A 26237-nucleotide genomic window follows, 5' to 3' on the forward strand; every position below is an offset into this window, starting at 1 on the left:
GTCCCTCCCACCGACTGGGGCCCGAGGTCCTTTGCACCTCCGTGACCCAAAGGCCATTGGAGATGTGGCGGACCGGCGGCAGCGCTGACGAGAGAAGGAAACCGTGTTATCTTTTCTTGTGAAGGAGGCAAGAGAAGGTCACGATCTATGTTCACCCTGTATTTACAAATATTCAACAAAAGTCAACATGTATTAGGAAAAATAGGAAATAAAAAAAATCTGATTAGAGAAAACTCAAAAAAGCAAAAAAAGGAAAAAACCACTCGGGAATTTTCTAAAACTGGCGGAAGGTTCCCAAAACGGTTGTGGGAAGGTTCCAAGACAACATGTTATTGGGCTGGTCCACGGCGGGAGTGTCACACGTACTTCCATCTCGCAATAAGCGAGATTTAGCATTTGCGCTCATGTCGACATGTAGATTATTTGCTTTGTTAAGAATTTTGTGGAGGTCCATGCGTCTGTGGGCGGATCCTAGTTTTTCATGAGATTCTTTTAGAAAAAAAGGTTTTTGATGCGATGGTCCGAGCTGGTTTTGTCATCGAAAATATTCTTCCCTTTTCCCTATTTATCACGTTGTGCATGCGGCGCATCGCCAGTACGTTCGCGTTCGCATGATGAATCCCTTTGTCATCGTGTGCCTTTCACATCCCTTCGCTAATGAATGATGTCATGTGAACACAGAGTTAATTCATCTTCAATCGACTGAATTTCGTTTCTGTTCCAAGTGCATGCGACGAGTTCAAACGACGGCATGCATTCCGTGTTAATGCCCACTCACAGGGAAACTAAACGACTTCCAAGTCTCCGTTGGAGCGTGCGCCGCGGCTTCACTTCCCTCGGCTAGAAAAGCCCTATAAGTAGGCGCATATGTATAGCCTGCACTACAGTGGAGGAAGTAATCTGCTAGCCTTCGACGCCACCTCGCCTTCCTCTTCTGTTTTAGCCATGGCCAGCAACTCCACCTCTGCAGTTAGCCATGCCCAGTGCCTGCCCAAGACCTCGTCGAGATGCATCACCCCTACCTTCACCTCAACGCATGATTTCGAGATCAGCAGTTACCCGCTGCTCGAAGGCATTGGCGTCGAAAGGCTCGTCAGCTCGACCGTCTTCAGCGTCGGCGGCTTCAATTGGGTAATCTATTTCTTCCCCGACGGAGTAAGAAATGGCGGTTTCGGCAATGCTTCGGCGTTCTTGAACTGCCTCAGCCCGGAAATGGATGTGAGAGCAAGGTTCACACTGAACTTGCTGGGCAAAGATGGTGTACAGGTTACCAAGTATGAGGAGGTGGAGGATACCTTCTCCTCCGAATGCGTTTATCTGGGCTATCCTCAGTTCGTCGACAGATCGAGGCTGAGATCAGTGTCGCTCGAAAACAATGGGAGCTTCATTATCCGGTGCGTTCTCACCGTGATCGGAGAGCCCTACACTGAGGGGAGACATGTCATTCCCCCGTCGCCTCCGCTGCCGATTCTGCGAGACAGCAAGAGATCTGTTATGCGCATCAAGGGGGCGCACCACTGAAGAAATCCAAGCATGCCAAGACTGGACTTGGAGGCGAAGAGGATGCCCTGCTCACAGATTATCTGTCCGGCTCTACTTGAAGCCACTAACCATGCCATATATTGCGTCTGCGTGAAGTTTGCAATTCTCTCGTTTATGTTTTCTGTACTCCGTAGTTTGGCTTGTACTAGTACTTATGAACTACTACGACGCTGTATGCAACTTCGGTTTTGTTCCGAGTAAACAGCATGGAGGTCGCTCCCTGTTGATCTAAAAAATATCTGCAAGACCATCTCCACCAGATGTGCAAGGATGCAAATGGAGGTTGTGCATACGATGGTTTCACACATGTTCCCATCGATGGGTGCTGCTGCCCGCAAAACATATGTGATGAACGGCTGTGATTTTGTGTACTTGCTCTGTCGCTGCCGAGCGATTCGGACTAGATAGGTTAAGAGTGCTTTGTGAAAGCAAGTTCTGTGAGAGCATTGACGTCGAGACTTGGATTCGTGGCTCCATGGAATGTGCTACAGGTTGTTATGCCGACTGATGGATTCAGGCATTTGGTTGCAAGCTGTCCTTCTCATGAAGGAAATATTGGACAAAGTTTCCTGTAGTGACTAGTCCAGTCCATAGGACAAACGGTTGATCATCTACATTTCAATTTCCGCGTTTATCATGATCATATAGCGGCGTCTGGCTTGTAGCAGTGCCTCTCAACATGATTGCTGATTTATATTTTATTGTCACGTAATTAGATTAGTTAGTGTACTAGTATATCCAGTTGGTATGCACGCTGGGTACTACAATTAGTCTTGTTCATATACTACTTCACTAATCTATGATCGTATATGTGACTAGCCTCTTGAAGGCGCTGTGAAATCCCTGCAGCTTATGCTGGCAGCGGCGAGATCCGCAGATGTTGTGCCCTTCTTGAAGACGCTGCCATGGCCATCTTCTGGCGCCCCTCTTCGAGCTTCAGGGGAAACCCTAGGTCTGGTCCTCTGAACCGGACGATGACGTTGTCTCAGTGTCGTTCTCCTTCGTGAAGGTGTCGTCTTGTTTTGCTCGTGGCCTCCTCGGTGCTAGTTTTGGAGATGTTGGTAGTTTGGTTGTTAGCTGGATGGCTTCTCTAGTCGGAGAGTTTAGCTGTGTTCTTCTTTGTTTGGGTCGAGCATCTTTCGTCTTTACGTTTCGGGCACCAGCATGTTCACGCACCCTGCTCATAGATTATCTCTCCGGCTCTCCTCGAAGCCATTAGCCCTGCCATATATTGCGTCTGCGTGCGCTTTCTTACTAGTACAATAATAAGTTTGCAATTATCTCGTTTATGTTCTCTGTACTTTGTAGTTTGGCTTGTAGTCAGTAATGTTGCTTGGGACCATGGTTCGGCCACACCTATGGCCCAGTTCTTTTGGCCGATTCTCCCAGAATCTTGAGAATCAACCCTTCACCCAGCTTCTCCCAGAATCTTGTACCCGTATTTCTTTTACAATCCTAGTTGTTTATATCGTAACTAGATAGGATTGTAAAAAATATATGGGTTCAAGATTCTGGGAGAAGCTGGATGGAGAGTTGATTCTCAAGATTCTGGGAGAATCGGCCAAAAGAACTGGGCCTATATTCGGTGCCGTACATCATATTTGTGGATTTGAGCCTAATGTCTATCATATTTTATGGCAAGAATCATCAACCACGGTTTTACAGCCGTAGTGTTGCTAATAAACCTACTGCATAGGGAATAAAATAGAAACTTTGCATCGGTGCATGTACTAGCTTTCTCATTGTTTAACATTTTGTATTGCCTCGTTATGCGCAACATCATTGTTATTCATTTTTTTACATGTTTGTACAACAACATGATTATTTGGGTCATCTATATCTTTTGAGTAATTTCTTGAAAAATAAAATCATAACAACAACAGGATAGAGATAGTTATGTGAAAGCACGTGAAAACTTTTTTTTTTTGAGAGCACAAGAGTTTTTTCTTCTAAGAACACAAAAGTATCCTTTTTGCATGAAAAAAATAGAATGAACACACATACAAACATCGATGTACCACACATGCACTGTAGCTATTCTACAAATAAATATCCAAAAAATATACTAATTGGTTTATTTGCATGGGACAACCAGAAGGGGAATCAGCATTGGGGCACTGCTTGGGCCCACGTAGATTCAGAAAAGAAATGGCATAGCCATGGTCCCCCATACTGTTCTAGAATTAGCTTATCTTTGAAGTTTGAGTGATAAGCTGGTTCGTATCCCCATGAAAGTAGTATTAATCGGATGGCACGAAGCGTGGGTGCGGGTGGACCATGGTCCAGAATCACACCTCTCGGCTTGCAGTCCTTTATGAACCACTACGCTGTATGCAGCTTTGGTTCCGTTCTGAGTAAACATTGATGATTGGATAATTCTGTGTACTTGCTGGTTTCACACACGATTTTTGTATGATGTTCCCATTGATGATGGCTGCTGCACGCAAAACATATGATGAACGGCTGTGGTTTTGTCTACTTGTCGGTCGCTGCCGAGCAATTTGGACTAGATAGGTTAAGGGTGCTTTGTGAAAGCAAGTTCTGTGAGAGCATTGACGTTGACACTGTTGGATTCATGGCTCCACGGAATGTGCTACAGGCTGTTATGCCGACTGATGTGCATTTGGTTGCAAGCTGTCCTCTTCTCATGAAGGGAATATTGGACAAAGTTTCCTGCAGTGACTAGTCCAGTCCATCGTTCTGGAGTGGTATTGGCCTAGGAGAGTGATCGGCTCGGGTGGTGCGCGGCCTCGGGGCCGGCGTGGAGTCGGAGCAGCGGCTTCGGATCTCGTCGTCATGGAGGGGTGTCGGCATTGGTCATGTGGGTGGCAGTGTCGTTGGCCAGCCTGGTGCGCGGCCTCGGGGTCGGCGTGGATGTCGGAGCGGCAGCTCCAGATACGGTGGTTGGGTGTCGGCTCCGGTTGCTCAGGTGGCGAAGCCGATGGCTCGCCTGGTGCGCGGCCTTGGGGTCGACGTGTAGGGTTTCTGTTTGTACGTCGGAGCGGCGGCTCCGGAGATGGTTGTACGGTGTCAGCTCCAGTTGCTCGGGCAGCAGAGCAGGCGGCTCGCCTGGTGCGCGGCCTCGGAGTCGGCGTGGATGCCAGAGCGGTGGCTTCGGTCTTGGTTGTAGGGTGTCGGCTACGGGTTGCTTGGGTGACGGAGCCGGCGGCTCGGATGGAGCGCGGCCCTGGGGTCGGCGTGTGTTGATGGTGCCTTGTCAAGGGCGTGTGTTGTAACGATTTTCGCTCGGGTTTTCGTTAATTAACCGGGCAACTCTCTTCTGCTTAATGAATGAAAGTGGTAAATCTCTTGCCCTGTTTAAAAAAAAAAACTAGTCCAGTCCTTTGGACAAACGGTTGATCATCCACATTTCAATTTCTGTGTTTATCATGATCATGTAGCTGCGTCTGGCTTGTAGCAGTGCCTCTCAACATGATTACTGATTTATTGTCACGTAACTAGTTTAGTTAGTGTACTAGTATATCCGGTTGGTTTCCACGCTGGGTACTACAATTAGTCTTGTTTATTATGTTGGTGTAGTAGTTTGAGTAATTCTAGTAGATTAATTTTGTATTATAAAAAATAATATCATTGGAAACTATGTTCAAATAGAAATTCAATAATATAATTTTTTTATGATATGCACTAACATTTTGTTAGTTAAATCTATAGTCAAAATTTAGCATAAAATACGAAGGAGGCTAATAAACCAGGCATGAGGTAGTATTTCCTTGAAATACCTCCATGTACCCAACACAAAACAATGATCATTCCCAAGTGCATAAGAATTTGAGCCACTTTATGTGGACAATGGCTCCAGTGTGGTCCGTCAGTATACTGCTCAAATACAAGATCTAACAGGTCCCGCCAGCCATAGTTTATTTGGTAGAACCTTGCCAATTGGTATGACTTTTTTTTTGCAGGGTACTGTTATGACTAGTTGCTTCAGGCTGGTCATAATGAAAGTAACTTATGTGGCATGTAGTTAATGAGGAGAGAGGTGTTTAGAGTGACATAATATGCTACTGGACAACTTTTTCCCAGTTGGCGGTCCACTTTTGACTAGTTGGAGACGACATGGAAAACAATGTGATTGGTAAATATAATATGATAAGACAAATCAATGACATCGAATTAGATAACAAATTTTCAAATGTTTTTTCTGCAGGGAGCAAATTTCCAAATTTTTTTACTCGAACCACCCAAGAAACATAGTGTGGGGTCATTTGCCCCCCCCCCCCCCCCCCACACACACACACCAAATTTCATGTTTTTTCTGCCCTCAGTCATGTTTCTGGACCTCGCATCTGAGAGTGTTATGTTCAACAAAGGCAATTAACCTAATACAGTGATCATTTTGCTAAAACATTCTAAATATTTTTAAATACACCATGACCATATTCATAGACGATGAACATTTTTTAAATACATGTGAAATATTTTAAATATAGTTCACATTTTTTAAATGCACAATGAACAATTTTGAAAGACATGATGAACGATTTTTAAATACAGCTTTAGGCCCCGCTTGGATTGTCGTATTTCTATCGGATAAACCGTAAAAAAAAATACACACCTCTGCACGTCTGTATCGTTTCCGGCCAGAAATCACTCTAATCCAGTAAGATACACTTGTAAAATTACCTGTATTAACTTACGGTCAATCCAAGCGCGGCCTTAGCATTTTTAGTACACGATGCATATTTTCTTTAATACACCTGAACATTATACAAATACACTTGGACATTTTTTTGATATACAATGAGTTTTGTTGCATAGGATGAACTGTTTTGAAAAATATCATGAATACTTTTTAAAATACATGATGAACATTTTAATACACTATGTACATTTTTAAGTAAGTGATCTAAATTTTGGTAATATACATGCACATTTTCAAATATATATGAAGAATATGTTTTTTTTGCATGGTTGAAGAACATGGTTAATACTTTTCAAACACACATGAACATTATTAATACACCTCTACATTTTTTAAATACACGATGAACATTTCTTAATACACAATACATTTTAACAGATAATAAACCATTGTTAAATACACAACGAATAATTTTAAATATGTGATGTACATTTTTGTAATACATGGTGAAAAAAAGGAACCGAGAGAATCTATAAAAAAATAAAAAAGGGGAAATGATTGGCAGTTTATTTGTAAAGCAGAAAAAAATGAATAAGACAAATGAAAAATAAGAAAAATGAAAAAAAGGGAAGCCTGAAAATAAAAGAAAGAAACAAAAAAAGACTTGGAAAAAGGGGAGAAAAAAGGGCAGTAAACAAAAAAATACCACTTAGAAAAGCAAACCAAATAACAAAAAAAGAAATAGGAAAAGTCAGGAAAGCTGGGCCAGTCCACACCTAGACAAGTGGGTGCAATACCTGAGATTTAATCCTTGAAAGAGAGCATCAAATTAAAGTCCACTGTCGATTCACATATTCGTTACTAACTATGCAAGGGACCTTGGGTCCTTGCAACAAACAACACCGACGATGGAACATGCTAACCCCTTCAAGTTGGTTTCCTCTCCCTTCAGGTGTTGTGTCGAAAGTCAATGTGGACGGCGCAGTTTCCACAAATAACAATTGTGACGCTATCAGTGTGGTTGCGACATCGTTGAGGATCTTTCTTCAGATCCTCGGTGACGGTGTTTCCTGGCGTAAACGATCCAACGTTTCTGGAGGCTCTTGCTTGTCGTCAAGTTCTCACCCTGTGAGAGGCATGCTGCTCCAACACTTGAGAGTCACCTTTGGTTAAAAAGAAGTTATCAATAACATCGTGTGGGCTCCAGAGGTAAGCATGACAACATTGTTTCTAAAAAAATCTACTCATATATTTTTTGAACAAGGTACAATTTCAGATGCTCACAACACTCAACCATATAAATGCACGCACGCGCACCCTAACCCTACAAGCACCTTTGAGATACTGAGTCGACACAATATCTTGAGATTGAAGAAGTCATCACAGGTGCCTCATAGTCGACATGAACATCTCCTCCTACTGAACGAACATAGCCAAAAAGCATGAAGTAAATCCGAGAAAATGTGAGCACCAACGCCAAGTCCAGGACTTGAATCTAGTGCGTTGATTCCACCACATGGAACTTAACCATCCGACCTACACATATATTAATCAATTAAAATGTCCATGCAATCACTCCTTACAACATAAGCCATGTAGGGCGGCACACTATTAAGCATGACAACATTGTGAGAGAGCTCTGCATGTTATCAACCGAGTATATGTCCCCTTCCATTGTCCATGAAAGTGATCATCAAATATGAGGCTCATAATCTACCTAAACATTCCTCATGACCCATATCATATTTCTGTAACAGAGGCACATTTAGGGCATTACGTTGTCCTATTGGGCCGACATTTTAGGGAACTGTGTTTTCCGTGTAGCTCCGGCCGGTTTGGGGGAAGCTTGCAGAAGATTCTGGCTTGGTTTCTCTATTTTTCATATTTTCGCCAGGTCTTACTCGCTTTTTTGTTCTTGTCTTCTAAAAATTCCATTTTTTCAATTTGCTAATGTTTCAAATATTTTGTGAACATATCCTAAAAATATATATTCTGTGAACATTTTTGAAATCTTCATTTTTTCACTTTTATAATTTTTTGAATTCGTGAATATTTTAATAATTTCTGAGCTGTAGCTGAAATGTGTGAACTTTTTTAAAATTACTGAACTGTTCTAAATCCATGAACCTTTTTTGTATATACAAAAAGAAAATAATCTATGAAAAATGGAAGCCAGTTTTTTCCTGAACCAACAGTTGCTGCCCTTTTCCTGAGCAGTAGTGACGGTCTAGTGAGTGGACGAGGTGAGGTAATGGGACATGGCCTGGGTGTGCACGGCAGAGGCGATTAGACGCTTAAAGTGCGGGCGCGGGTATGTCTCGCTTTTAAGCTTGCCTCGCCTCAATGTAAGCTAGTAGTGGGCGGGTCCAGTAGGGAGCCAGTTGGTTTGTTTCATTCTTTTTTTCTCTTTTTTTTATTTTTGTTTATATTTCAAAATCACACGCGTGCACTTGCAAAAAAAAAAGAAAAAAAAGAAATCACATGCGCGCGCACACACACACGCACGCTCACACACACACACACACACACACTAATTTAAATTTACTTTGCTTAATTTTTAAAAGTTCACTATACATGTTGTTTTCATGTATTGCAAACTTATTCGTGTAATTTTTAAAAGGTATTTGTACCAATAAAAAAATCATCACATTCAAGAATTTTCCACGCATTTACAACATGTTGGAAAAATATACAATGTTAGAATTTCTTTTGCATAAATTTGGAAAAAAAATTCATACTGCCATTTAGGAAAATTCTCATGAATTTTTTATAAATATTGTTTAATTTTGTTTAATATTTCTGAAAAATATTCAAGTGTGTTTATAAAATAATTACCTTGTATTTTAAAAAGGGGAGCGCCACGCATCCGCCGGTAGATTAATTGAAAACATCAACCGCCTCCTGTGCCACTGGATTGAGCCACATATAGCCGTCAGATCTGCCTGGTGAGGTGATGTCACGATTGCAACAAGGTAGATGTTGCGTAGCTTACTCTGCAACAACTACTTTGTTGCAAAAACACTGAAAGCGTTATTTTTGCCTGATTTTTTTATTTTCATCTTCACTTCTTTTGCAACAGAGATAATGTTGCGGGAGGACTTTTGCAACATAGGCGGTATTGCGGGCTTTTTTTGTCTTTACATTTTGCAACATAGATGATGTTGCGGGAGGACTTCTGCATGAATGATGTTGCGGAGATTTTTCACTGAAAATGATGACGTCATGTGCCGTGTGAATCGAGAAATTTATGCAACAAAGATGATGTTGCGGGAGGACTTCTGCAACAAGGTTCTTGTTGCAAAAAGTCTAAATGCATCGCTGGTCGGAGCAACAGCGGAAAGCGAGACGAAAGGCTGGAGCGGCACAGCTGGGCCGATGGTGAGCATAGCGGTGCTCGGGCGTGTGCACTCGAGTGGTGGCCATGGCTGAAGCAGGCATAAAGAGGCGGGAAAGGAGATGCAATGCTTGTGATGTTTATAGAGAAGGGGCACGTGCTGCTTCGAACCACAAGGGCACGTGTCTACCGATGGAGAATATCGATGCAATAGCAGCATCTGCCGGCCGATGGAAATAGTTTCCCTTTTAAAAACTATTCAATAAATTATCGACATGTATTTGACAAAACAAAACAGTAGAAATAATAATAATAATAAAATAAAAACCCTTGAACCAATAGAGAAAACACAGAAAAAGGAAAAAGGAAAAAGCCACTTGGAACCTTCCCAAAACGGCCGACTGATGGTTATTAAACCGCATGCTATTTGGCTGGTCCACAACGGGAGTGCCACAGGTGATCATGACTTCCATCTCGCAAAAAGCGAGATTTAACATTTGCGCTGAAGTCGCGGAATAGATGCAGATGATTTGTTTTGTTTGGAATTTGATGCCCATGCGCCTGTGGGCGGATCCTAGTTTTTCCATGAGATTCCTCTTGTATGCTAAAAAATAGATTCCTCTTCTAAAATAAAGTCTTTTATGAGATGGCCGGAGCTGGTTTTCTCATCGAAAATATTCTTCATTTCCCTAACACACGTTTTTGGGAGCGGCTATAAGTCAGTGGACTGACTTATTTTTGGGTCAGTTGACTGGCCCAAACTCGTTTCAGTCGAATGGTTACAGGTCAGTTGATTGACGTGTTTGCTGAATCCAGAGCCCAGCATGCTTCTGTGCCGGTGCATTCCCTAGCCCGTGTATTACCATTGAAGAAGAAAGAATATTAAAAAAAACTGAACACTGACAGTACCCATTAAGACGAAAGGCAATAAAAACCAAGTAATTGCACGCAATTTACACAGAAATTGCGTTTTGTTATAATATGCAAAAATAAAGATATTATCGTTAAAGAAATGAAATGAAATAAAATAAAATTGAAAATGAAAATGAAATAATGATTTTTTCTAGTGAAGAATAAAAACCTTTAGGAAGAAAGATAATAAACATCAAAAAACAAAATAATGAAATTTTCTAGGGAAGATTGAAGAAGAAAAAAAACAAAATAATGAATTTTTCTAGGGAAGAATGAAATCTTTTAAGAAGAAAGGAAATAAAAAACTAAAACAAATACAAAATAATGAAGTTTCCTATGGAAGAATGAAACCCTTTAAGAAAACAAAATACAAACACTAAAACTAAAACAAAACAATGAAGATTTCAATGTAATAATAAAACCCTTTAAGAAGAAAGAAAATATAAAAACCAAAACCAAAACAAATTAATGAAGTTTTGGGAAAATGAAACCTTTAAGAAAAAATAAAATTAAAAAATAACTTGCACACAAGTATGCCTTGAAATTGCACTTTTCTAATATGGCCAAAATAAGCATGTACAGCACAATTTTTGCTTCTACTATAATTTACAGACATGGTGTATCATACACGCGTGTATACTTACTTACAAACACAAAAATAATAATAATTCTAAGAAGAAATGAAGTATACTGGCATTGGTAGCACCCTTTAAGAAGAAAGGAATTCAAAAAAAATAATGATACAATTTACACATAAGTTGCACTATTTTAGTTATGTAAGAATAAACATATTATAGTGAATTTTACGTAAAAACAAAAAATTTAAACAAGGAACAAATAAGTGGCAATGGTATCGTCCTTAAAAACATGAAATGAATTAAAAAGTAAACATAATAAAACGAATAAAATTTTCTAAGAGAGAATAAATTAGCGACATTGAAAATACTCTTAAGAGCAAAGAAAAAAAATTGCACACAACTTTGCACTGAAATTGCACTTTCTATAATATGCACTGATAGACAGATAATAATGCAATTTAAGCAGTCTAGTACAATTTACAGACATATTGTATTTTACTTTCACGTATACGTACACATAATAATAGAAAAATGTATTTAATTAGCTTAAAAATTGTACAAAACAATTAGCATTGGTTTTACCCTTAAAGAATAAAGAAAATAAAAAAAGCAAATATTTACACACAATTAGCACAAAAAATGCACTTTTTATAATATGTAAAAGAAATATATAAGAGTGAAGTTTCTGTACCCTGATGTAATTTTGTACATGTAGTACTGCATGTATACATTTTCACGCACTCAACATCCAAAAATACACGTAAAGAAGAAAAAACCTCAACAGAAAATGAAAAATAAATAAAAGCACACACATGCAGAAAACAAAAGTAAACACACGAAAAAAGCATACACACACCGAAATCTAGCCCAAGAAGAAAATCGACTGACCCAAAATAGGCGTCAATTGAATCCAAACAGCCCAATACCATCAGCAAAATTTGACAGACAAAAGAGAAGCTACACAAATCATAAAAGCACAATCCAAAGGTCAGAAAATCGATTGATCACAAAACTAAACTTCAACTGACTGAAATCTAGCTAAAGTGCACGTTTTTTCTTTTTGGGATTTTTTCCTTACGGACACGTTGTGCATGCGGTGCATCGCCAGTTGGTGTTGGCGTGATGAATTCCTCTTCATGTGCGCTAACCAACGATTCATGTGAACACGAAGTTATAATTCATACTACTCGTATATTCATGGCGACGAGTTCAAACGACGGCGGTATGCATTCCGAGTTAATACCCCCGCTCACCGGGAAACTAAACGACTTCCAAGTTCCCATGCGAGCGTGCGCCCGCGCCCTCACGTCCCTCGCCTAGAAAAGCCCTATGCCAGCCTGCGACGCCTCTCGCATTCCTCTTTTGCTTTCGCCATGGCCAGCAACTCCATCGCTTCAGCTAGCCATGGCCAGCAACTACCCAAGACCACGTCGCGGTGCCTCACCCCAAGCTTCACCGCGACGCACGACTTCGAGGTGACAAGCTACCCGCTGCTCCAGGGCATCGGCGTCGAAAAGCTCGTCAGCTCGACCGTCTTCAGTGTCGGCGGCTTCAACTGGACGATCAGCTTCTTCCCGGACGGCGTGAGACATGGCAGTTTCGGCAACGCTTCGGCGTTCTTGAACTGTTTCAGCCCAGACAAGGATGTGAGAGCAAGGTTCACCTTGAACTTGCTGGACAAAAGTGGAACACAGGTCACCAAGTTTGAGGAGATGGAGTATATCTTTACCCCCAAATGCGTTTATCGGGGCTATGCTCAGTTCATCGGGAAATCGTGGCTGAAATCATGGTCTGACAGCAATGGGAGCTTCATTATACGGTGTGTTCTCACCGTGATCGGAGAATCCCACAGTGAGGTCAAGAGGAGCCGTGTTCTTGTTCCGTGGCCGAATCTGCAAGGCCAGCTCGAAGGCATGCGTAAGAAGGGAGAAGGAGCAGATGTGACCTTCAGTGTGTGTGGCAACCTGTTCCATGCTCACAGATGTTTGCTGGCTGCAAGATCCCTGGTTTTCAAGGCAGAACTATTTGGTCCAATGAAGGAGAAGGCAACACGGAGCATCAAGGTGGAGGACATCGAGCCCCTAGTCTTCGAGGCGCTTCTTCACTTTGTGTACACGGATTCCATGCCTGATGATGAACACTCCAAAGATTGGAACATGGCAAAGCTTCAGCACTTGCTAGTTGCTGCAGATCGGTATGGACTAGATGGGCTAAAGGCGCTTTGTGAAAGCAAGCTCTGTGAGTGCATTGACGTGGAGACTGTTGCCACAACACTGGTTTTAGCAGAGCAGCACCATTGCAAGGATCTCCAAGAAGCTTGTGTTGAGTTCATGGCTCCACAAAATGTTCTGCAAGCTGTTATGGCAACTGACGGATTTAAGCATTTGGTTGCGAGCTGTCCTCTGCTCATGAAGGACATATTGCACAAAATTTCTCGTACTGACTAGTCCTGTCTAGAGGACACACAATCCATCATCTACATTTCAATTTCTATGTTCTACCGTGATATTATGCATTTTTTATGCTATTTTCATCACATCAATTTTAGTACTACTTCTAAGCTCATTTGGCAAAACAAACTGTCTCGGTTATTCCTTTCCTGAAGGGGATAATACTCTGCATTCTGTTATTTTTTTTAAGAAAAGGAGGTCGCCCCCCGGCCTCTACATCGAAAATATGCATACGACCACATACTCAACATTCAAGATGCATCGGAAAGCTTGTGTTGATGACCTCCAAGATGCAGCCGTGAACACCGGAGCAACGTCAAACCAATGTTGGAGATCCTTGCAAAGTTGCAATGGAGATGATGCAGCCGTTGCAAAGATCTCCGCTACATTGTTTTTTTTTTTAGAAAAGGACGTCATCCCCCGGCCTCTGCATCGGATAATACTCTGCATTCTGTGCACTGTACCATTCTTCAGTTTATTCAGATAATTTCTACCGGATTGAAATCATTATGGTAAGAACATTTATCCGAGTATTGTGGCAATGTAGCTCTGTAGAATTACTCAAACCAATGAACAACTTCGAAGTGTACTAATTACAAACATACATCATTTCTTTTGAAAAACTGCACGTTCAGATCCATTCTAAATTAAGGTTAACAAAATTTCTGGATGTTTCCAAATGTAGAGTAAGTTTGGAAATACTCACAAATTTTCCTTTTGTGATGCTACTCAGTCTTCTGGGGTTTGTAGAGTCGTATGGCCAATTTGGCAAGAACAAGGCAAGTGGGAAAATCCCTTGCACAAAAAAAAAAGCAAGTGAGAAAAATCCATAGAGAAAAGTTGTGTTTCTTTTATGAATCCCCCAGCTGAATTATCATTAAAAAGGCCAAAATGCCTAAGTTTTTGTACAGAGAGGGGTAATTTACAGGGCAGCTCCAAAAGGCAGAGCCAAAACCACCAGAACCAGAGAAACTAACGCAACATGAACATCCGAATCCAAACTGTTAGACTTAGAGATAGAAGCTTGTTTAAACTCATGTAATCTCAATCTCTATCCGGTCTCTCTCCCGTATCTGGTTTGATCTCCTCTCTCCTATAAACCATCGTATCCTAGCGATAGATGGAAACTTGTAATCCACAACAGGGGCTTCCTGTCTCGATCAATAAAGCCCAACGTGGCTCCCTCATGAGAGAGTAGGAACGCTTCCACTGACATGGTATACAAAGCCTATTCTCTTCCCGATCTAGCTACCAGAAGCAATCCCCATGCCATGTCTTCCAGCTCGGCTCCGATCGTCCTCAACCTTAGACCTCCGTCAGCCGAAAAACTCACCAATGGGAACTACCTCTCTTGGAAGGCCCAGGTCATGCCCGGCCTGCGAGGAGCGCAGGTCACGGGGCTCCTGGATGGAACCGACGCATCGCCCACAGCCACGGTGGAGCAGCAGAACTTGAGGATCGCCATCACCACGACGAAGAAGGGCATGTCCAGTACCGCCTACATCTCCAAGATGAAGAGCCTCAGGGATGAACTCGCGGTTGCAGGGAGTCCGGTCTCCGATCCAGAGATGGTGGACTACGTACTCGCTGGATTAGATCGTGACTACGACCCTGTAGTGGTGGCCATTGGCGTTGTCAAGACCTCCATCAACGTTGACGAGCTCTTTGCTCAGATCGGCGCCTTCGATAAGCGCATGGAGATGCTGGGAGATGGAGGTAAGGCCGACTTTAACACTTCGACCAATCTGGCGTACAGGGGCCGTGGCCAGTACAGGTCTAGGGCGTGTGCTCGCGGAACCAGGGGGCACGGCCGAGGGAGGCCCTCTCCGTACGCCCCAAACAACAACAACAGCGGGGCTCGAGGTGTGCGTTCCCAACAACAACAACAACAACAACAACAACAACAACAACAACAACAACAACAACAACAACAAAAACGTCCACCGCACCGGGACTATCCCGAGTGCAAAATCTGTCTCAAGCATCACCGAGGAGGTGCTCATGCATGCCGGGATTGATACGAAGAAGATGAGTACAAGGATAAGGAGGCAAACGCCGTCACTGACTCCTATGGTGTTGATACAAACTGGTACGCGGATATCGATGCAACAAATCACATCACGGGTGAGCTCGACAAGTTGACAATCAGAGACAAGTACTAAGGACATGATCAAGTGTACACTACAAGTGGTTCTGGTATGGATCTTACTTATGTTGGTAGCTCAATTGTCAAAACCCCCGTGAAAAACTTTCAATCTAAACAGAACCCTATATGTGCCCGAAACATCAAAAAATCTTCTTTCTGTTCATAGATTTAGCCTTGATAATCGTGTTCTCATTGAATTCTATCCTTATTTCTTTTTGGTTAAGGACTTGGACACGAGGAGGGTTCTTCTTAGAGGCAAGTGCGTGGGAGGTCTCTACCCAATCATATCATCATCATCGTCATCAAATAAACATGCTTTAGTTGCTGTCAAGCCTTCTTCAGCAAAGTGGCACAATAGATTTGGTCATCCTTCATCAGTTATTGTTAAGCTTGTTCTTAGTAAGAATAAACTTTCCCACTCTCATGGGTCTAGCATTGAGTCAGTTTGTGATCCATGTCAACAAGCTAAAGGTCATCAGTTGCCATACCCTATTTCTGTCAGCAGTTCCACTGCACCCTTACAACTTGTATTCTCAGATGTTTGGGGGCCAGCTCCTACCTCTGTTGATAGACATTCCTCTTATGTAAGCTTCGTTGATGATTATAGCAAATTTACTTGGATCTATCTTCTTAAGAAACGATCTGAAGTGTTTCAATTTTTCAAGAATTTTCAAAATCTTGTTGAACAAAAACTAAACACTAAGATCATTGCCATGCAAACCGACTGGGGAGGTGAACACAAGAAGCTCAATCTCTTTTTTCAGCAACTTGGCATCTCACATCATGTTTCGTGTCCCCATGCACATCAACAAGACGGTTCTGCCGAGAGAAAACATCGTCATGTTGTTGAGGTAGGGTTAGCCCTGCTAGCAAATGCATCCATGCCATTAAAATTTTGGGATGAAGCATTCTTGACTGCCACGTATCTCATAAATTTACTTCCTAGCAAAGTCATCAAATTTGAAACTCCCATCACACGTCTTTTTGGCATTACTCCTGATTATAAATCTCTTCATGTGTTTGGTTGTGTTTGCTGGCCCAACCTTCGTCCATACAATACACGGAAACTTGCTTTTCATTGTAAGCAGTGTGTATTTCTTGGATATAGTCCTATTCACAAAGGATTTAAATGCCTAGATGTATCCACCGGCAGGGTATATATTTCTCGAGATGTTGTGTTCGATGAATCAGTATATCCTTCCGCGTTCTTGGCTTTGCTGCATCAAAAGCCAAAATGTCTTAACTGAGAGCTTTATTCCTTCCAAAGACCAGGTAGCAGATGGCTTCACTAAAGCTTTACCACGCAAACCATTTGACGAGTTCAAGAGAAATCTTAATGTAGGATAGTTGAGATTAAGCACTAGTGCAGAACCGGCCTTTAGTGCCGGTTCATGACGGCCTTTAGTGCCGGTTTGCAAACCGGCACTAAAGAGTAGGGACTAAAGCCCCCCCCCCTTTAGTATCGATTCGTCACGAACCAGCGCTAAAGTGCCACTACGTGGCACGAGACAGGCCCGGGTGCATGTAGGTGAAAGTACACCACGTGGCCTTTGGGTGTTTTTTTAATTTTTCCTTTAATTTTGTGTTTTCAATTTAATTTAGTGATTGTTTTACATTATGATGAGTTGTTAAATCATTAGGTGAAAGTACCGCAGATTAGTTTCGACTAGATGCATTGGATCTAGCTACTAGCTAAGTGATCAAGTATACGCCATATCCATATATATTATACTTGATCACCTAAAGGTGATCAAGTATAATATATATGGATATGGCGTATACTTGATCACTTAGGTAGGATCCATTCAGCTGAAACTAATCTGCAGTTTCTTTCATTAAATGATATAATAACTCATCATCATCATCATATTAATATAAAAACGGTTGCATCGTATCATCAACATGAGTATATATATACTCTAGCTAGCTAGCTAAAAATCATCGTAGTCGTCATTAATTATCACTATTTAATCATCATAGTCATTACCACTATCTAATCACCACCAACACTAGCTTAAAGAAGAAACATTCACTTGTACCAGAAGCAAAAATATCATCGAGTTCAACATGATTGTCATGATATTATAAGCGTTCATATATAACACCACAAAAGCAAATCACTCTTTGAGATTAAGTTCAGAATGAAGAACACGGACATGAAAGGACAAGTACTAAGAGCATGAACTAGCTAAATCACTCATGCTGCTCTCTCTCGGGTAAAATAGCATAGAACATGTATAGCTCTCCTGATTCATCATACTGGAGCATGCAGATGAACCTGTCTCCTAATTGTGGGCTGCGCTTCTCATTGCTGCCCCCTAGTACTTCTCTGCGATCGTTAACAATTTTCCTTCAATCTTTCACTATTAAGCATTCATCGCTTTTAGAAATCCTGAATGCACTCATGTGCAATGTAGGATATCTTGGCCGTAAGCTAAAAATTGACATGCGACCTTTAGTCTCGATCCCCTAAGGCACAACTATCATCGGGAGTCCTTGTTGAAGAACATCGTATAGTACTTAATTAATATACTTAGCAATGAAAGTTTAGCAAAAAAAATTATGTATGCAAAAGATGCATTGAGGACAAATAGTAAAAATCTTACCATCATTCCTAAATAGATGTGACCGTAGTTCAATACGATCACTATTGGTCGCATGTTTTGAATACTAACATTTCTAAGTGTAGAAAGAAATTTGTCTTGGCAGTATGAAGATTCTCAAGCCATGAAACATAATGACTTATCTCCTCGCAGTTTAGTTCAACTCCGGGACAGTAGTAGGTCCTATCTACCAAGCGCCGAACATGTTTGCTTGAATGGATATAAGCTGTTAATAAAAATTAGTTGTCAATTATTTTTGAATAAGAAATATCAAAGACAAAAATATAGTTGAGAAGAAGTCACATAATGGTAGAACTGGAGGCATCTGCACATCGACCCATATGTCTCTATTACCTTCAATATCATCTTTCGGACGAATATCAAAAGTGATAACCATATCAGGCTCAAATGCATAAGCCTTGCATAGTGCTTGCCAAGTTTTGCATTCAAAATAGGTGTACGTGTTTGCATTGTATACTTTGACGTTGAAAATGTAACCATGCTCAGTTTTCAGGTAAACTCTCTTTACCTCCATAGTTTCCATAGCATTGAAACCTATCTTATCCAAGACAAAAATTCTTGCATGACAGGGGTTGCGCTAGTAAAATAGTAAAAATTAAAAATTATAAGTCAGGTAAATGAAGCATATATAAGTCATGCTTAATTACGAAAATAGATTTGTCGTTGTGACTTACTGTATCGAATTCGAAGGTCTCATCCAGCTTGATACTGAATCGTCTATCATCAACAATGAAATTTTTGTCGCACATGCCGCGCTGGTCTTTACAGTATTCGCACATAATGAAATCTTTTCCGTCGTCAGACGACATTTCCTATGTTCATATAGGCGAAACATTAAACACTTACTAATCCAATTAATTCAACTAATTTAACTACTTCTATTAATTCAACTAATTCAATTAAACATTTACTAAAAATAAACTTGTTCTATTAATCTCATATACCTAAATTTTCTTATTAAAAATAAACCAGTTCTATTAATTTAACTAGTTGATCAACTAAGCATTTACTAAAAATAAACTAGTTATATTAATTCAACTAGTTCAAATAATCTCATATATCTAATTTTTCTTACTAAAAATAAACTAGTTATATTAATTCAACTAGTTCAAATAATCTCATATACCTAAATTTTCTTACTAAAAATAAACTAGTTATATTAATTCAACTAGTTCAAATAATCTTATATACCTAAATTTTCTTACTAAAAATAAACTAGTTCTATTAATTCAACTAGTTTATCAACTAAGCATTTACTAAAAATAAACTAGTTATATTAATTCAACTAGTTCAAATAATCTCATATACCTAAATTTTCTTACTAAAAATAAACTAGTTATATTAATTCAACTAGTTCAAATAATCTCATATACCTAAAATTTCTTACTAAAAATAAACTAGTTCTAATTCATCTAACATTAACATTTTAACATTCTAAAAATAAACTAGTTATGTTAATTAATTCATCTAAACAATAGAAAATAGAAAATAAGTAAAAAATATATGTGTGTGTGTATAGTATACTGTGTGTGTATGTGTTTACAATACATGTGTGTGTAGTGTGTGTGTGTGTGTGTGTGTGTGTGCGTGTGTGTATGTGTGTGTATGCGTGTGTGTATGTGTGTGTGTGTGTGGATACGATCGAGCGGGCGCACGGGCGGCGAGGGCGGCGGGGACGACGATGACGGTCGGCGGGGGCGGCGGCGACGACGGTCGGCGGGGGCACGCGGCGACGACGGGGACGACGATGACGGGCGGCAGGGGCGGCGGGGACGGCGATGATGTGCGGCGGGGGCGGCGATCGAGGGCGGCGGGGGCGACGGCGCGGCGGCATCGGCGATAGATCGATGTCGCGCGATGGAGACGAAGTGTGGTCGACGATGAAACTGATTTTTCGTAAGTGTAGTATATATAGGAGGGTCTTTAGTACCGATTGGAGCCACCAACCGGTACTAAAGGCCAATTTTGGCCAGCCCAAGCGGCGGGAAACGAGGGCCTCTAGTCGGTCGGTGACTCCAACCGGTGATAAAGGGCAACACATTAGTACCGGTTGAAGCCACCAACCGGTACTAATGGTCGTGTGCTACCACCCGCAGTGCACTATTTTTAGTCCCACCTCGCCGAGCGAAGGGCAGCCGCACTGGTTTATAAACCTAGTCGTGGCTGCCCTTTCGAACTCCTCTATATAGCAGGCTTCTGGGCCTAACTAGGGCGCGCTGCCCTGTGAGCCTGCCGGCCCTTCTGGGCCTGAATTTACACACCCTAGGTCTGGCAGGCCCACCGGATAGCGCCCCAACAATTTTTTATATAATTTTTTTCTTTTCTGCGTTATTTATTTTCTTCTATTTATTTTTGAGTAATTTTGTATATAGTTTTTTCTTTTCTGCTTTATATTTTTCTTCTATTTTTTTCTGAGTAGTTTTTTTGCTGTATTTAGTTTCTTTGTGAATATTTTTGCTTTATATAATTCTTTTCTTTTTTGTATTATTTATTTTCTTCTATTTATTTTTGAGTAATTTTTTTATATAGTTTTTTCTTTTCTACTTTAATTTTTTTCTTCTATTTATTTTTGAGTAGTTTTTTTTTGCTATATTTAGTTTCTTTGTGAAAATTTTGCTTTATATAGTTTTTTTCGTCCGAAACCCTAATACTCAGAAAGAGATTGGACAGTTTGTACACGAAGTTCCTCCAATTTTTGCCGTGACCCTCTCTACTCTTTCGCACATGCTATGCGGGTGAAATGACGATACCTTCAACATTTTCAGAGTTTGTTTTGTAGTGATTTTCATTTTCACGGTTATTTAGCTTTGATCTGAACAAATCGGTGACTGAAAAACAACAAATGATGTCAGAACGTGTTGAAAATTGATGATGTCGCTTCGAATGCTGCATAATGCAGGCTCAAAAAAAGTCTGAAGTTCAAATAAGTTTAAAAAAAATGAAGTGCCCGTGTAACTGATGAGTTCTCGTCCGAAACACTGATACTCCGAAAGAGATTGTCCAGTTTGTACACATGTAAAAATATACATCAAAAATACATTGATTATCAATGATCTTTTTGTGTACAATCTGAATTGTCAATATGAGTCCTCAACGGTTTAGAAACCGGTGGAGACTCATATTGAGTCCATAAATTATACACATAGAGTTCAATGAAGACCAAATGCTTGTGATGGTTTGAGAAGTAACATATTTAAATTGTGCATCTGAACGCAGAAAAAAACATTGATCAGTACCGCCTTTCAGCCAAAACGCGCTACTGCTACAGAGAAGTGCATAAAAAATACATTGATCATCAATGATCTTTTTGTATAGAATCTAAATTGTCAATAGGAATCTATCACCGATTTAAGAACCGGCGAAGACTCCTATTGCAGCCACAGATCCTACATATAGAGTTCAATGAAGACCAAATGCTTGTGATAGTTTGAGAAGTAACATATTTAAGGTGGTCAAAATCTTGCTAAGGGAGCGAGGTGGGACTAAAAATAGCCCTGCCACAACCTCTTTACTACCGGTTCGTGGCACGAACCGGTAAAGATGCTGGTGTCCGGCCAGCACCTTTAGTACCAGTTGGTGGCACGAACCGGTACTAAAGATTCGCAACAAACCGGTACTAAAGAGCTCCTCCTGTCTAGCCATTTGAACCGGCACTAATGGACACATTAGTGCCGGCTCATATGCAAACCGGTACTAATGTGTCTCAGATTTGACCCTTTTTCTACTAGTGAAGGGAGAGTGTTAGACTTAGAGATAGAAGCTTGTTTAAACTTATGTAGTCTCAATCTCTATCTTGTCTCTCTCTTGTATCTAGTTTGATCTCCTCTCACCTGTAAACCATCATATCCTAATGATAGATGGAAACTTGTAAGCCAGGACATGGGCTTCCTGTTTCGATCAATAAAACCCAACGCGGCTCCCTCGCCAGGGAGTAGGAATGCTTCCAACTTACACAAACGTCGACATTTCTCCAACGTGACATTTTTTCATTAATTGTGGCATCCAGAGAAGGCGTGTCTTCCCCGAAGACCATGACTTGTTGTTTCCACGAATGCAAGCAACATTGGATAAAAAATGCAGAAGGTGATGCAGCCGCGAACACCGAAGGAACGTCGAGGAGATGTAGATTCCTGACTGAGGTACCGGTCGGAGTTAGCCCGAGGCGCTGCCAAAACCGTATTGCAAACTCGCAGCCGAAGATAAGGTGATCCGTAGTCTCCAATGTAGCCGAGCAGCAAGGACAACCCGTCTCCGGCTGGGTGATTACTGTCTTAATGCATATAATGAAAGAAAATAAAAGGGGTGAGGACAAAATGAAGAACAGAAAACAAATAAAACGTACTCGGCAAACAATTGTTTGTCGAGTGCAAAACAGGGCACTCAACAACAACTGGTTTGCCAGGTGCAGAAAAATGCACTCAGCAAAGAATTATTTGCCGGGTGCCCGACGTTATGCAGTCAACAAACCAACCAACACTGGGCAAAGTCGCGGATTCCGGTCATGATCAGTTCAGCTGTATTGCTTTATATATATGTTTGGGGGAAAGCTGTATAAGTAGGCGTGTATGTATAGGAAGTTTTTGTGCAAGAGCTTGCAACGCCTGTTGGGAGTAATCTTGCCTCTCAATATGATTACTGTCACGTAACTAGCAGTATATCCGGTTGGTTTCCCTGAACAAAAGTATATCCGGTTGGTTTCCACTCTGGGCACTACTACTAGGCCTGTTCATGTTGGTGCAGTAGTTCGAGTAATAGTAGGTTAATTTCGTAGTGAGTCTGGCTTGAATACAACAAGTATTCAAGTAGGCTTAGATAGCTTAGTTTGGTTATATGTCCAAATAGGAATCAAGGTTGCCCGTGTGTTTATATTAGGAAAATATAAACAGGCCGAGTCCGAGTAGGTCTTGCATCATGGTTAGTTCTGGACGTGTGAATATATATACAGGCACTATGCCATGAGTTTGTAACACTGGAAGGTTGATAAGAAATAAAGTTTTTTGCACGTGGTGGGTTCCAACGACGACGCTCGTCACATTCCTCTTTGCCATGGCTAGCAACTCCACCACCTCTGTAGTTAGCCTTCCCAAGACGTCGTCAAGATGCATCTCTGAGAGCTTCACCGCGACGCACGATTTCGAGGTAACCAATTACCCCGAGCTCGACGGCATGGGCGTCGGCGAGTTCGTTAGCTCAAGCACATTCAGCGTCGCTGGCTACGATTGGAAGATCGACTTCTACCCGGACGGGTGCTGGGAGGATTCTACCGGCGTTGCGTCAGCCTTTCTATGTTGTGTCAGCGAGCTGGCGAAGGACGTGAAAACCAAGTTTACCTTCAATATGCTGGTAAAAGAGGGCAAAGCGCGGGTGTTGGTAACCAGCTTGGCCTTTTCAAAGTTTGAACATGTATTTTCGCCGGAAAGCGCCGTCTGGGGCTTGTCCCAGTTCGTTCAGAAATCAGAGCTGAAATCATCGACCAATGTCAAAGGTTGCTACTTGATCATACGATGCATTCTCACCGTTACAAAAGAGCCTCAAACCGTGGCTAAGAGGAACCCTGTCGTGGTACCGCAGCCGAATCTGCAAGACCATCTCAGGCACATGTGGAAAGATGGACAAGGAGCAGATGTGACGTTCAATGTGTGTGGCCAACTGTTCCATGCTCACAGGTGTTTGCTGGCTGCAAGATCTCCGGTTTTCAAGGCAGAACTATTTGGTCCAATGAAGGAGAAGGCGAGCATCGAGGTTGTCGACATCGAGCCCCTAGTCTTCGAGGCGCTTCTTCACTTTGTGTACACGGATTCCATGCCTGATGATGAGCACTCCAAAGATGGGACAACGGCAAAGCTTCAGCACCTGCTAGTCGCCGCGGATCGATACGGGCTAGATAGGTTGAGGGCGCTTTGTGAAAGCAAGCTCTGCGAGAGCATTGACGTGGAGACTGTGGCGACAACACTGGTTTTAGCAGAGCAACACCATTGCAAGGATCTCAAGGAAGCTTGTGTTGAGTTCATTGCTGCATGGAATGTGCTACCGGCTGTTATGGCGACTGATGGATTCAAGCATTTGGTTGCAAGCTGTCCTCTGCTCATGAGGGAAATACTGGACAAAGTTTCCTCTAGTGATTAGTCCTGTACGGAGAACAAACAATCATTTGCATTTGCATTTCTATGTTTTACCGTGATATCATGAATTCGTGTATGCATTTTGATGCTATTTTCATCATACCAATTTTAGTACTACTTCTAGGCTCATTTGGCAAAACTAAGTTGTCTCGGTTCTTCCATCCCTGAAGGGGATAATACTCTGCAGGATGTGCACTGTCCTATTCTTCAGTTTATTCAGATAATTTCTACCCGATTGAAATTATTATGGTAAGAACATTTATCGCCCAAGTATTGCGGTAATTTAGCAGCCGGTGGTCATTTGAGTGTTTAACTGTTTATGTACTGTGTACATTACTGTCACGTTCGATTAACCCCTGTCTGGAACAGCTATGCGGAGACGAGCCATTTGTGGCCAGGAAATTCAGTCTTGATGAGGTCAAATATAAGTAAAGGCATTTTTTTGCTCCTTTTCTTTTGCATGTCGATCGGTTGTCGGTGGACCTTACGGGTTCGTAGTAGTATTAGACTAGCAATCATGTCTACAAATAATGCTGTAGTAGAAAAAAACGCACTAATCATGTAGACTAATTAATAATGCTAGAGCTTTAAAAATTGCTAGAGCACATGTACACCTCGTAGTAGTATTAGAAATTCCAGTCAAATCCAGTGGGTTAATTCTGTGTCATCAACTCATCATGCGTGACTGTATGTCTGTACCAAGGCATGAAAAGAGAAAAGTTGGGACACTGGTAACAACACGTTCTCCACCAAATCCCACGGCCGTACACAAAGGGGAAAAGGTATTACAGGAAGGCGTCCAGGTTCTGTGTGCCCGATCTCTAGCATGGCAGGAAGACGTTCAAAGTTGAGGGCTCGGATGACGAAGGGTCAAAGCAGGTTAAATTAGAGAGGCTGAACCTCTGAGCCTCTCAAGGGACATGGAGATACTTAGCAGTATAAGTAGTACTAGCAAAAATGCTCGTGCGTTGCAACGGGAGAGAAAAAATCGCACGCCCCTGTTTCAAGACCCCATAGGTCAAATCCTTTTCTCAACATGATGCCCATCCGTGACAATGGACATCCTCCTTCCCACTGTCACCGACAATCGTTGCAGTGCCTGAGACTACACCCGTGCTTTGGTACAAAGCAAAGCAAATACTGCTAAGCGTATGTTTATTAACATAACTTCCTATCATTAATAATAAGCACAAATATTATTAATAGTACATACCATCAAATTTATGACCTTTTAATGTAACTAACAAATTAGGCTAGCTAACAAAATCACTTTAAGATTATTAAGAAAATTAATAAATTTCCTCAGTAAAGAATCAAATCATTACATGAGCATTTGGATTTGTCTATCGAATTACTGTTACTAATTTTAATCCACTGTACATTTTTCCATATTTATTAATCAAAGTGCATGTGTTAATTCTTTGCGAGTGACCAATTTTGGCACCTGTGTATCCATAAGCTCCACTTATTATATTTGTGCTTATAAAAAATAACATGGTATTTTACCTCATAAATATATATTGTTGTAAACTAAAACAAAGTCCAGTGAAGACATGGCCACACAATGGAGTTTGGAGACATGTACTAACTTTTCTTCTCAAGCTAGCAAAAGAGCCCGTGCGTTGCAACGGGGATAAACAACAATTTTCTCAAATACAATACCTTCGAGATTTTCCATGATGGAAGACTCGTAACTACGGAGGCTATGAATAATCTTCATTGAATGTGTTAAATTATTTCCTTTGGTCTTTTAAGTTTCATCATTGAGAGTAGTTTCAACATTTTTGATGACTGTGTCATCTACTGAAAATTCCGGAGTTGAGATGTACTTCAAGCATTAGATAACAACAATGATACTGAATATGACAAATCTTCAAGCATTACATAAGTTAGTAAACAAATTTTATAAGGTTCTAGTCTTCCCAA

General features: G+C 41.2%; 3 protein-coding genes across 3 annotated transcripts; all 3 read left to right on the plus strand.

The window, feature by feature from the left end:
• Nucleotides 1-945: 945 nt before the first annotated feature.
• LOC123039411 (BTB/POZ and MATH domain-containing protein 2-like) lies at nt 946-1521 on the plus strand. The gene has a single exon (XM_044462598.1). The coding sequence runs from the start codon at nt 946-948 to the stop codon at nt 1519-1521; it is 576 nt and encodes a 191-aa protein (XP_044318533.1).
• Nucleotides 1522-12342: 10821 nt separating this feature from the next.
• LOC123042133 (BTB/POZ and MATH domain-containing protein 2-like) lies at nt 12343-13416 on the plus strand. Its single transcript, XM_044464653.1, has one exon. It carries the CDS (start codon nt 12343-12345, stop codon nt 13414-13416), a length of 1074 nt encoding a protein of 357 aa, XP_044320588.1.
• A 9755-nt stretch (nt 13417-23171) lies between these two features.
• On the plus strand, nt 23172-24587 carry LOC123042134 (BTB/POZ and MATH domain-containing protein 2). The gene has a single exon (XM_044464654.1). It carries the CDS (start codon nt 23236-23238, stop codon nt 24313-24315), a length of 1080 nt encoding a protein of 359 aa, XP_044320589.1. The 5' UTR covers nt 23172-23235; the 3' UTR covers nt 24316-24587.
• The last annotated feature ends 1650 nt before the right edge of the window (nt 24588-26237 follow it).

The sequence above is a fragment of the Triticum aestivum genome, chromosome 2B (genome assembly GCF_018294505.1).
Source record: "Triticum aestivum cultivar Chinese Spring chromosome 2B, IWGSC CS RefSeq v2.1, whole genome shotgun sequence".
Classification (NCBI taxonomy): Eukaryota; Viridiplantae; Streptophyta; class Magnoliopsida; order Poales; family Poaceae; genus Triticum; species Triticum aestivum.

Coding starts and splice junctions, on each gene's coding strand:
- LOC123039411 (XM_044462598.1), top strand. CDS start 946: ATGGCCAGCAACTCCACCTCTGCAGTTAGCCATGCCCAGTGCCTGCCC.
- LOC123042133 (XM_044464653.1), top strand. CDS start 12,343: ATGGCCAGCAACTCCATCGCTTCAGCTAGCCATGGCCAGCAACTACCC.
- LOC123042134 (XM_044464654.1), top strand. CDS start 23,236: ATGGCTAGCAACTCCACCACCTCTGTAGTTAGCCTTCCCAAGACGTCG.